The sequence below is a fragment of the Triticum urartu genome, chromosome 7A (genome assembly GCF_056163025.1).
Source record: "Triticum urartu cultivar PI428250 chromosome 7A, HENAU_Tu73, whole genome shotgun sequence".
Classification (NCBI taxonomy): Eukaryota; Viridiplantae; Streptophyta; class Magnoliopsida; order Poales; family Poaceae; genus Triticum; species Triticum urartu.
In genome coordinates this window covers 35937538-35950954 of record NC_141879.1, presented here as the reverse complement: position 1 = coordinate 35950954, position 13417 = coordinate 35937538, and the positions used below count along the sequence as shown (strand labels likewise).

Here is a 13417-nt window from a genome sequence, read left to right as displayed (position 1 = left end):
CTACTCCTTGGCGGCGAAGGCTTCGTCGTGCTTCCCGCACTTGTTGACGACCTCAATGCCATCCTCGTCGAAGATGATGACCTTGAGGGTGTCGGGAGTGAGGAGCTTGAATGTCACCATGTATCCGATCTTGATCTGATGAACGGCTGCGTAGGTGGTCCAACCCTGATCTAGGGTCACCCTGGCGTTCATCAGCTTGACCGTCACCTTCCAGGAGCAGCCGGTGTTGTTCCTGAGCTTGAACTCCGTCGGCACCGCGACGAAGTGCTTGGTGAAGTCCAGGGGCATGGGGGTGCACTCAAGCTTCGGTGCAAGGATGACCTTGCATAAGTGAGTTGGGCCATCCTCCTGATGATAGTGGGCATAGTTGCGACGCTTGTTGCTGGGGGGCTCCTCCATGCCCTCGTCGTCGCCACCCTCAGGCCTCTTCGGGTCTTCCTCAGCGGTGGGCGGCAGCACAACCTCGTCGGGCATTGGATGAAGGGCCTGCTTGCTCTTGTTGTCAAGGGCCGAGAGCACCTCAGTGCCCATCTCATTACTCTCCTCGATCTGCACACAATTCATGGAGTCAAGCACAACACAGAGTTCATGGCTAATTAAAGAGCAGTTCATGGCTAATTGAAGAGCATGTAGTTAAAACATCATGACTGTCACTCTTCTCCTTCTCCTCTCCATCCCCCCTATATTTACTCACCCTGCCCACCACTACTTACCCACCTCCTCTCTTCTCTCACTGTCAACCTTCCTCCTCCCTATCGCCATGAGCTCTAGCTCCAGCTCCAACGCCAACCCCTTCCCTTGGGGTATTGGCTGGAGGGCCTTTTTTCTCGGGTGGTCGGCTGGTGACCGCACCAAGTTCGAGAACACCATGGAGGTGTGCTCGAACTTCGACTCCATGTCGGACATGCAGAACGAATCAAATGCAGTGCTCATGAAGGCCATTAAAGAAGAGCTGAAGACGTTGATTCCTAACCCAGCGAAGGGCGCGGTGGCAGTTGACATCATTCGCTGGGCCATGAATCAGGCCGTCTCCGACGACGCTAAACGGGGGAAGAACTGGTGCAAGTACAAGACCTACTGGGCTCCTAATGACCGCCGTGCCGCAGTGTACTAGGAGACGGCTATCGCGCCGCCAGCAGTCATCGCTGGGGAGCCTAAGGAGGAGGAAGAAGAAGCGGTGCACATGCCAGCGAGGGCGCCGGAGCCAGGCTGTCGTACCTGGCAGATCGACCTCGACTCTGCCGAGGACAATGACAACGACCCGCCGGCCCGCACGACGATGAAGAAGAAGATGAAGGCCAGCGGCTCGACCAGCCGCTCCGCACGCCGGTGATGGCCGCCGCGGTCGGCCGGTTTCCGTTGTGTACCCCCAATCCCCCTTCTACATTCCGATCTTGCATGTATGAACTCGTATGAACTGCTATGAACTAGTATGAACTACCCCTATACTTATCTACCTATATTCCACATTCCCCTCCGCCGTGGATCGAATCTAGCATGCGTGCATGTCGAAGAGAGAGAAGTGCTTACCGCCATTGATGGAGTCCGATGGTCTTCTTCCTTTGCTCCGATCCGCCGCCGCCGGTGATGGAGTCCGGTGGTCTTCTTCCTCTGCTCCGATCCGCCACCGCCGGTGAGAGTTGGGAGAGTGGGGAAGAATGGGGAGAGGGAGTGGTGAAGCTAATAACTGTCGGCGCTTCGGGAAGCAACGTGGCTTCTCGAGCGTGGCCGCACACGTGCAGCCGCCGCTGCCCACGTGCACCGCTCGGGCCTGACCCTGGAGAAACTGTCGATTCGTGCGTTCCCAGTGAGCCAGGCCCAGAGGTGCTTTAAGAAGCGTGCGATGCAGGCCCAATAATGTATGCAGGCTACCAAACAGGTTGATCACTTCCCGCGCGGGCCTGGTCGAAACCTATGCAGGCAACCAAACACACCCCAACTGTTTTATCTTCACCAATTTTCTTCTCCTGGTGCAAAATGTGTGACTACTAGGCTAGAAACCGATGGTGTGACTTGAAGTCATGGAATTCTACCTGATGTACGCGTTCAGTGAATGGAAGCATCAAAATCAATGTTTTCCTGAAAATGAATCACAAAAAGAATCACCTGAAAATCAATGTTTTTCCTGATGTGTTTTTTTAGGCGCTCATATATACACACATACATCATCATTATGAACACATACGCTTACCCTATCCATATGAGCATCTCCGACAGACTGAGCCGGCATGTCATCTAAGATTGATGAAATCACCACAGGCGCCTCGTTGTCGACGGAAATGCTTCCTCCCATTGAACGCATCGTCGGAAATCCTCTTAACAAATCCAGAAAAATGTGAGCACCAGAATTTGAACCCTGGTGGGCTGGAATATTTTTTTTCGTGAATACGCAAAGCTTGTGTATCATTCATTGATAGGTAGAAGAGAAATTACAAAGACATGCAAGAGGAAAAGAGAAAAGCACCACACAAGGTGTGGGAACAACAAGAAGAGATACAACACAGCAGAGAACTCTCCTAGCTCGAACTCCGGCAGACAAGCCAAAGATACGAGATACAAAGGCATCTAGGCCGCGTCACGACCAACACTTGGCACCATCATCGCACTGCCGCGCCTCCAGGACGAACCGGATCAACGTATCTCCCACCTATGTGCCTAGAGGATCGGCAAGTGGGATGCAGGACCTAGCCGGACTTGAAGGAGAAGCCATGGAGAGAGCGCCGTCGAGGCCGTACATAGCGCCCCGGATGCCCACGCCAAGAGGAGCAGCACGGACCAGCAAAGCATCCAAAGTCTTCAAAGCCAACACCGAACACACCACGAGCAGCAAAACATCGCCTTCATGAAGGATACAACGTCGAGACGATACCGCTGTCCGATCTAGTGAACCAGATCTGGGGTTTCCCCCGATACTTGCGTAGGGGCGCGGGGAAGAGGCCATGACGGCACCTCCAAGAAGGGAACGTCACCCGTGGGTGTCGCTGCCGCCAGCATCGGCGAGCCGAGCAAGGCTTTCGCCCCGGCCAAATTCCGCACAATCCCAAAGGTTCGATAGGATTCAGAGACAAGGCTGCCAAATCAGGCCAAGACCACCACAACCACTCGGAAAAGAGCCGCAGCAATCACCGGGGAAGATGACGTTGTACAGCGCTGGACACACCACCGCAGACGGCCAGCACGGGACAGATCACCGCCCACTGAAGGAAATATGCCCTAGAGGCAATAATAAAGATATTATTTATTTCCTTATATCATGATAAATGTTTATTATTCATGCTAGAATTGTATTAACCGGAAACATAATACATGTGTGAATACATAGACAAACAATATGTCACTAGTATGCCTCTACTTGACTAGCTCGTTGAATCAAAGATGGTTAAGTTTCCAAGCCATAGACATGAGTTGTCATTTGATTAATGGGGTCACATCATTAGAGAATGATGTGATTGACTTGACCCATTCCGTTAGCATAGCACTTGATCGTTTAGTTTATTGCTATTGCTTTCTTCATGACTTATACATGTTCCTATGACTATGAGATTATGCAACTCCCGTTTACCGGAGGAACACTTTGTGTGCTACCAAACGTCACAACATAACTGGGTGATTATAAAGGTGCTCTACAGGTGTCTCCGAAGGTACTTGTTGGGTTGGCATATTTTGAGATTAGGATTTGTCACTCCGATTGTCGGAGAGGTATCTCTGGGCCCACTCGGTAATGCACATCACTATAAGCCTTGCAAGCATTGCAACTAATGAGTTAGTTGCGGGATGATGTGTTACGGAACGAGTAAAGAGACTTGCCGGTAACGAGATTGAAATAGGTATTGATATACCGACGATCGAATCTCGGGCAAGTAACATACCGATGACAAAGGGAACAACGTATGTTGTTATGCGGTTTGACCGATAAAGAACTTCGTAGAATATGTAGGAGCCAATATGAGCATCCAGGTTCCTCTATTGGTTATTGACAGGAGAGTGTCTCGGTCATGTCTACATAGTTCTCGAACCCGTAGGGTCCGCACGCTTAAAGTTCGATGATGGTTATATTATGAGTTTATGTGTTTTGATGTACTGAAGGAGTTTGGAGTCCCGGATGAGATCAGGGACATGATGAGGAGTCTCGAAATGGTCGATACGTGAAGATCGATATATTGGACGACTATATTCGGATATCGGAAAGGTTCTGAGTGATTCGGGTATTTTCGGTAGTACCGGGGAGTTACGGGAATTCGTATTGGGCCTTAATGGGCCATACGGGAAAGGAGAGAAAGGCCTCAAAGGGTGGCCGCACCCCTCCCCATGGGCTGGTCCGAATTGGACTAGGGAGGGGGGCGCCCCCTTCCTTCCTTCTCCTTTTCCCTTCCCTTTCCTTCCCTCCAACTCCTACTACATGGAAGGGCTCCTAGTTCTACTAGGAAAGGGAGAATCCTACTCCCGGTGGGAGTAGGACTCCCCTAGGGCGCGCCATAGAGAGGGACGGCCCTCCCCCTCCTCCACTCCTTTATATACGGGGGCAGGGGGCACCCCAAAGACACAACAATTGATCTCTTGATCTCTTAGCCGTGTGCGGTGCCCCCCTCCACCATAATCCACCTCGATCATATCGTAGCGGTGCTTAGGCGAAGCCCTGCATCGGTAGAACATCATCATCGTCACCACGGCGTCGTGCTGACGAAACTCTCCCTCAAAGCTCGGTTGGATTGGAGTTCGAGGGACGTCATCGAGTTGAACATGTGCAGAACTCGGAGGTGTCGTGCGTTCGGTACTTGATCGGTCGAATCGTGAAGACGTACGACTACATCAACCGCGTTGTGCTAACGCTTCCGCTTTCGGTCTACGAGGGTACGTAGACTACACTCTCCCCCCTCGTTGCTATGCATCACCATGATCTTGCGTGTGCGTAGGAAATTTTTTGAAATTACTACGTTCCCCAACAGTGGCATCCGAGCCTGGTTTTATGCGTTGATGTTATATGCACGAGTAGAACACAAGTGAGTTGTGGGCGATATAAGTCATACTGCTTACCAGCATGTAATACTTTGGTTCGGCGGTATTGTTGGATGAAGCAGCCCGGACTGACATTATGCGTACGCTTACGCGAGACTGGTTCTACCGACGTGCTTTGCACACAGGTGGCTGACGGGTGTCAGTTTCTCCAACTTTAGTTGAATCGAGTGTGGCTACGCCCGGTCCTTGCGAAGGTTAAAACAGCACCAACTTGACAAACTATCGTTGTGGTTTTGATGCGTAGGTAAGAACGGTTCTTGCTAAGCCCAGTAGCAACCACGTAAAACTTGCAACAACAAAGTAGAGGACGTCTAACTTGTTTTTGCAGGGCATGTTTTGATGTGATATGGTCAAGACATGATGCTATATTTTATTGTATGAGATGATCATGTTTTGTAACCGAGTTATCGGCAACTGGCATGAGCCATATGGTTGTCGCTTTATTGTATGCAATGCAATCACGCTGTAATGCTTTACTTTATCACTAAGCGGTAGCGATAGTTGTGGAAGCATAAGATTGGCGAGACGACAACGATGCTACGATGGAGATCAAGGTGTCGCGCCAGTGACGATGGTGATCATGACGGTACTTTGGAGATGGAGATCACAAGTACAAGATGATGATGGCCATATCATATCACTTATATTGATTGCATGTGATGTTTATCTTTTATGCATCTTATTTTGCTTTGATTGACGGTAGCATTATAAGATGATATCTCACTAAATTTCAAGATAAAAGTGTTCTCCCTGAGTATGCACCGTTGTTAAAGTTCGTCGTGCCCAGACACCACGTGATGATCGGGTGTGATAAACTCTACGTCCATCTACAACGGGTGCAAGCCAGTTTTGCACACGCAGAATACTCAGGTTAAACTTGACGAGCCTAGCATATGCAGATATGGCCTCGGAACACTGAGACCGAAAGGTCGAGCGTGAATCATATAGTAGATATGATCAACATAATGATGTTCACCATTGAAAGCTACTCCATTTCACGTGATGATCGGTTATGGTTTAGTTGATATGGATCACGTGATCACTTAGAGGATTAGAGGGATGTCTATCTAAGTGGGAGTTCTTAAGTAATATGATTAATTGAACTTTAATTTATCATAAACTTAGTCCTGATAGTATTTGCATATCTATGTTGTAGATCAATAACTCGCGTTATTGCTTCCCTATGTTTTATATGTGTTCCTAGAGAAAACTAAGTTGAAAGATGATAGTAGCAATGATCGGACTGGGTCCGTGATCTGAGGTTTATCCTCATTGCTACACAAAAGAATTATGTCCTTGATGCACCGCTAGGTGACTGACCTATTGCAGGAGCAGATGCAGACGTTATGAACGTTTGGCTAGCTCAATATGATGACTACTTGATAGTTTAGTGCACCATGCCTAACAGCTTAGAATCGGGACTTCAAAAACGTTTTGAACGTCATGGACCATATGAGATGTTCCAGGAGTTGAAGTTAATATTTCAAGCAAATACCCGAGTTGAGAGATATGAAGTCTCCAACAAGTTCTATAGCTAAAAGATGGAGGAGAATAGCTCAAGCAGTGAGCATGTGCTCAGATTGTCTGGGTACTACAATCGCTTGAATCAAGTGGAAGTTAATCTTCCAGATAAAATAGTGATTGACAGAATTCTCTAATCACCATCACCAAGTTAGTAGAACTTCGTGATGAACTATAGTATGCAAGGGATGACGAAAACAATTCCCAAGCTCTTCGTGATGCTGAAATCGACGAAGGTAGAAATCAAGAAAAGCATCAAGTGTTGATGGTTGACAAGACCACTAGTTTCAAGAAAAGGGCAAAGGGAAGAAGGGGAACTTCAAGAAGAACAACAAGCAAGTTGCTACTCAATTGAAGAAGCCCAAGTCTGTACCTAAGCCTGAGACTAAGTGCTTCTACTGCAAAGGGACTGGTCACTGCAAGCGGAACTGCCCCAAGTATTTGGCAGATAAGAAAGGATGGCAAAGTGAACAAAGGTATATTTGATATACAGATTATTGATGTGTATTTTACTAGTGTTCGTAGCAACCCCTCAGTATGTGATACTGGTTCAGTTGCTAAGAGTACTAACTCGAAACGGGAGTTGCAGAATGAACAGAGACTAGTTAAGGGTGAAGTGACGATGTGTATTGAAAATGGTTCCAAGATTGATATGATCATCATCGCACACTCCCTACAATTTCGGGATTAGTGTTAAACCTAAAATAAATGTTATTTAGTGTTTGCGTTGAGCATAAATATGATTGGATCATGTTTATTGCAATACGGTTATTCATGTAAGTTGAATATTTGTTGTTCTGTTTACATGAATAAAACCTTCTATGGTCATACACCCAATGAAATTGGTTTGTTGGATCTCGATCATGGTGATACACATTTTCATAATATTGAAGCCAAAAGATGCAAAGTTAATAATGATAGTGCAACTTATTTGTGGCACTACCGTTTAGGTCATATTGGTGTAAAGTGCATGAAGAAAATCCATGCTGATGGGCTTTTAGAATCACTTGATTATGAATCAATTGATGCTTGCGAACCATGCCTCATGGGCAAGATGACTAAGACTCCGTTCTCCAGAACAATGGAGCGAGCAACAGATTTGTTGGAAATCATACATATTGATGTATGTGGTCCGATGAATATTGAGGCTCGCGGCAGGTATCATTATTTTCTGATCTTCACAGATGATTTGAGAAGATATGAGTATATCTACTTAATGAAACACAAGTCTGAAATATTTGAAAAGTTCAAAGAATTTCAGAGTGAAGTGGAGAATCATCGTAACAAAAATAAAAGTTTCTACGATATGATCGTAGAAGTAAAATATTTGAGTTACGAGTTTGGCCTTCAGTTAAAACAATGTGAAATAGTTTCACTACTCACGCCACCTGGAACACCATAGTATAATGGTGTGCCGAACGTCGTAACTGTACTTTATTAGATATGGTGCGATCTATGATGTCTCTTACCAATTTTCCACTATCATTTTGAGGTTATGCATTAGAGACAGCTGCATTCACGTTAAATAGGGCACCATCTAAATCTGTTGAGACGACACCGTATGAACTATGGTTTGGCAAGAAACCTAAGCTGTCGTTTCTTAAAATTTGAGGTTGCAATGCTTATGTGAAAAAGTTTCAACCTGATAAGCTCAAACCCAAATCGGAGAAGTGCATCTTCATAGGATACCCAAAAGAAAATGTTGGGTACACCTTCTATCACAGATCCGAACACTAGTAGAAAAAGGATCAAATGTGAAGCATATTAGTGCCGGTTTGAATTTGAGCCGGCACTAATGTGACCATTAGTGCCGGTTCCAATGGCTAGGCGGGCGGGCATCATTAGTACCGGTTCGTGGGTAACCTTTAGTACCGGTTCATGCCACGAACCGGTACTAATGAGGCTGTGTCAGGCTATGGTCAGTCTGGGGCCCCCACGAAGACCTTTAGTACCGGTTCATGCCATGAACCGGTACTAGAGTTTCTTTGTAAGCTGATTTTTAGTCCCACCTCGCCAAGAGAGAGGCAGTATGAGCGGTTTATAAGCTGTGAGTGCACAGACAATGACGAAGAGTTACAATGCTCACCTACATGTTGATTAGCTTCAAGCCTTGCGGAATAGCATAGATTGCATTGAGCTATGTGTAGTGCAGTCTACACTATTCCGAATGGCTTGAAGCAAATTAACCAGCATTGCACCTCTTTTTTATTTTTAATAACTTATTTGAACTCCGGACTTCTTTTGTGTTCAGTATGCAGCATTCAAAGCGACGTCATCAATTTCCAACATGTTCTTACATCATTTGTTGTTTTTCGGTCATTTACCTAATTGTTTACAGAGCTAAATGACCGTGAAATTGAAAATCACTACAAAATGAATCCTGAAAATGTTGAAACTTGGCATGGTATCATCATATCACCCGCATAGCATGCGCGAAAGAGTAGAGAGGGTCACGGCAAAAACTGGACGCACTTCGTGTACAAACTGGACAAACTCTTTCGGAGTATCAGGGTTTCGGACGAGAACTCATCTGTTACATGGTTACTTCAATGTTTTTTAAACTTATTTGAACTCCGGACTTCTTTTGTGTTCAGTATGCAGCATTCAAAGCGACGTCATCAATTTCCAACATGTTCTGACATCATTTGTTGTTTTTCGGTCATTTACCTAATTGTTTAGAGAGCTAAATGACCGTGAAATTGAAAATCACTACAAAATGAATCCTGAAAATGTTGAAACTTGGCATGGTATCATCATATCACCCGCATAGCATGCGCGAAAGAATAGAGAGGGTCACGGCAAAAACAGGACGCACTTCGTGTACAAACTGGACAAACTCTTTCGGAGTATCAGGGTTTCGGACGAGAACTCATCTGTTACACGGCCACTTCAATGTTTTTTAAACTTATTTGAACTCCGGACTTCTTTTGTGTTCAGTATGCAGCATTCAAAGTGACGTCATCAATTTCCAACATGTTCTGACATCATTTGTTGTTTTTCGGTCATTTACCTAATTGTTTAGAGAGCTAAATGACCGTGAAATTGAAAATCACTACAAAATGAATCCTGAAAATATTGAAACTTGGCATGGTATCATCATATCACCCGCATAGCATGCGCGAAAGAGTAGAGAGGGTCATGGCAAAAACTGGACGCACTTCGTGTACAAACTGGACAAACTCTTTCGGAGTATCAGGGTTTCGGACGAGAACTCATCTGTTACACGGCCACTTCAATGTTTTTTAAACTTATTTGAACTCCGGACTACTTTTGTGTTCAGTATGCAGCATTCAAAGCGACGTCATCAATTTCCAACATGTTCTGACATCATTTGTTGTTTTTCGGTCATTTACCTAATTGTTTAGAGAGCTAAATGACCATGAAATTGAAAATCATTACAAAATGAATCCTGAAAATGTTGAAACTTGGCATGGTATCATCATATCACCCGCATAGCATGCGCGAAAGAGTAGAGAGGGTCATGGCAAAAACTGGACGCACTTCGTGTACAAACTGGACAAACTCTTTCGGAGTATCAGGGTTTCGGACGAGAACTCATCTGTTACACGGCCACTTCAATGTTTTTTAAACTTATTTGAACTCCGGACTTCTTTTGTGTTCAGTATGCAGCATTCAAAGCGACGTCATCAATTTCCAACATGTTCTGACATCATTTGTTGTTTTTCGGTCATTTACCTAATTGTTTAGAGAGCTAAATGACCGTGAAATTGAAAATCACTACAAAATGAATCCTGAAAATGTTGAAACTTGGCATGGTATCATCATATCACCCGCATAGCATGCGCGAAAGAGTAGAGAGGGTCACGGCAAAAACTGGACGCACTTCGTGTACAAACTGGACAAACTCTTTCGGAGTATCAGGGTTTCGGACGAGAACTCATCTGTTACACGGCCACTTCAATGTTTTTTAAACTTATTTGAACTCCGGACTTCTTTTGTGTTCAGTATGCAGCATTCAAAGCGACGTCATCAATTTCCAACATGTTCTGACATCATTTGTTGTTTTTCGGTCATTTACCTAATTGTTTAGAGAGCTAAATGACCGTGAAATTGAAAATCACTACAAAATGAATCCTGAAAATGTTGAAACTTGGCATGGTATCATCATATCACCCGCATAGCATGCGTGAAAGAGTAGAGAGGGTCACGGCAAAAACTGGACGCACTTCGTGTACAAACTGGACATACTCTTTCGGAGTATCAGGGTTTCGGACGAGAACTCATCTGTTACACGGCCACTTCAATGTTTTTTAAACTTATTTGAACTCCGGACTTCTTTTGTGTTCAGTATGCAGCATTCAAAGCGACGTCATCAATTTCCAACATGTTCTGACATCATTTGTTGTTTTTTGGTCATTTACCTAATTGTTCAGTATGCAGCATTCAATTTCCAGAAGAAAAGAAATAATGCAGAAAATAAAAAAACTATAAAAAAAATTACTTAAAAATAAATAATGCAGAAATGAAAAAACTATATAAAAAACTACTCAAAAATAAATAGAAGAAAATAAATAATGCAGAAAAGAAAAAACTATATAAAAAATTTGTTGGCGCGCTGCCCAGTGGGCCTGCCAGACCTAGGGTGTGCAAATGCAGGCCTAGAAGGGCCAGCAGGCTCACAGGGCAGCGCGCCCTAGTTAATTAGGCCCAGAAGCCTACTATATAGAGAAGCTCGAAGGAGCAGCCGCGGCTGGGTTTATAAACCAGTACGGCTGCCCTTCGCTCGGCGAGGTGGGACTAAACATTGTGCACCGCCGGTGGCAGCGCACAACCTTTAGTACCGGTTGGTGGCTCCAACCGGTACTAAAGGGGGGGGGGTCTTTAGTACCGGTTCGTGGCACGAACCGGTACTAAAGAGGTTGTTTCCCGCCCCTTGGCCTGGTGAAAATTGGCCTTTAGTACCGGTTGGTGGCTCCAACTGGCACTAAAGACCCCTCCTATATATATGGAACCTACGAAAAAATCAGTTCATCGACCACCAGTAGTTTTTCTCAATCCAAACTTCTTCGCTGCGCGCCCGTCACCCCATCGCGCGCCGCCCTCGCCGCCCCCGCCGCCCATCGCCGTCACCGCCCGACCCGTCGCCCCCGCCGCGCCCGTACGTCGCCGCCGCCTCTCGCCCGCCGCGCCCGTCCCCCCGTCGTCGCCCGCCGCCGCCCGTACGCCGCCGTCCCCCGGTCGTACGTACACACACACGCACACACACATACACACACATTGTTAATTTTTACTAATTTTCTATTTTTTGTTGTTTAGATTAATGTTAGATAAATTACGTAGATAATAATGTTATAATGTTAATGGTTAGATGAATTATATGGAAAAGATGTTAAATATTAATGTCAAATATATTTTACATGAATTAGAACAAGTTGAACTAGTTGAATTAGTATAGCTAGATATTAATTAGGTATATATATGAGATTATTTGAACTAGTTGAATTAATATAACTAGTTTATTTTTAGTATGAAAATTAATAGAACAAGTTTATTTTTAGTAAGAAAATTTAGGTATATGAGATTTGATGATCTAATCAAAATATTACTATATAGAACTACCTACTTTATTTTAGTAAGAAATTAATAGAACTAGTTTAGTTTTAGTAAATTCTTAGTTGAATTAATAGAACTAGTTTATTTAGTTGAATTAATAGAACTAGTAAGTGTTTAATATTTCACCTATATATGAACATATATGTTAGATATTAGATGAATTAGTTCAATTAATTAGTTGAACTAGTTAGTTGAATTAGTTTAATTAATTAGGTATATTCTTCGTAAGTTCTTAGTTGAACTAGTTGAATTAACAGAATTAGTTGAATTAATAGAACTAATAAGTGTTTAATGTTTCACCTATGAACATAGGAATGTCGTCTGACGACGAACACGATTTCATTATGTGTGAATACTGCGAAGACCAGCGCGGCCTGTGCGGCCAAAATTTTCTAGTTGATGATAGACGCTTCAGCATCAAGCTGGATGAGAACTTCGAAGTGGATACAGTAAGTCACAACAACAAGTCTTTTTTCGTAATTAAGCATGACTTATGCTTCATTTTGCTTCACCTTTTAATTTTAATTTTTCACTATTCTACTAGCGTATCCCCTGCCATGCAAGAATTTTTGTCTTGGATAAGATAGGTTTCAGTCCTAACGAAACTATGGAGGTAAAAAGAGTTTACTTGAAGACCGAGCATGGTTATACCTTCAACGTCAAATTATACAATGCAGACACATACACCTATTTTGAATGCAAAACTTGGCAAGCACTATGCAAGGCTTATGCATTTGAGCCTGATATGGTTATCACCTTTGATATTCGTTCGGAAGATGATATTGAAGGTAATAGAGACACCTGGGTCGATGTGCAGACGCCTCCAGTTCTACCATTATGTAAGTTTCTCAACCATATTTATGTCTTCGATATGAGATTATTTGAACCAGTTGAATAATTAATAGATCTCAATTAATATTGACAGCTTACTTCCAGTCAAGCAAACATGTCCGGCGCTTGGTAGACAGGACCATCCACTGTCCCGGGGCTGAACTAAACTGCGAGGAGACAAGTCATTATGTTTCATGGCTTGAGGATCTTGATGCTGTCAAGACAAATTTCTTTCCTGCACTTAGAAATGTTAGTACTCAAAACGTGCGACCAATAGTGTTCGTACTGAACTACGGTCACATATATTTAGAAAAGATGGTAAGATTTCTACTATTTCTTCTCAGTGCATCTTTTGCATACATTATTATTTTAAGCTAAACTTCATTTCTAAGTATGTTACTATACGATGTTCTTCAACAGGGACTCCCGATGAATGTTGTGCCTGATTGGATCAAGACTAAAGGTACCATGAATA

General features: G+C 44.2%; 1 protein-coding gene across 1 annotated transcript; it reads right to left on the bottom strand.

Moving 5' to 3' along the window:
• LOC147957391 (putative B3 domain-containing protein Os03g0621600) lies at positions 1–549 on the bottom strand. The gene has a single exon (XM_087532273.1). The coding sequence runs from the start codon at positions 529–531 to the stop codon at positions 1–3; it is 531 nt and encodes a 176-aa protein (XP_087388399.1). The 5' UTR covers positions 532–549.
• Positions 550–13417: the final 12868 nt, after the last annotated feature.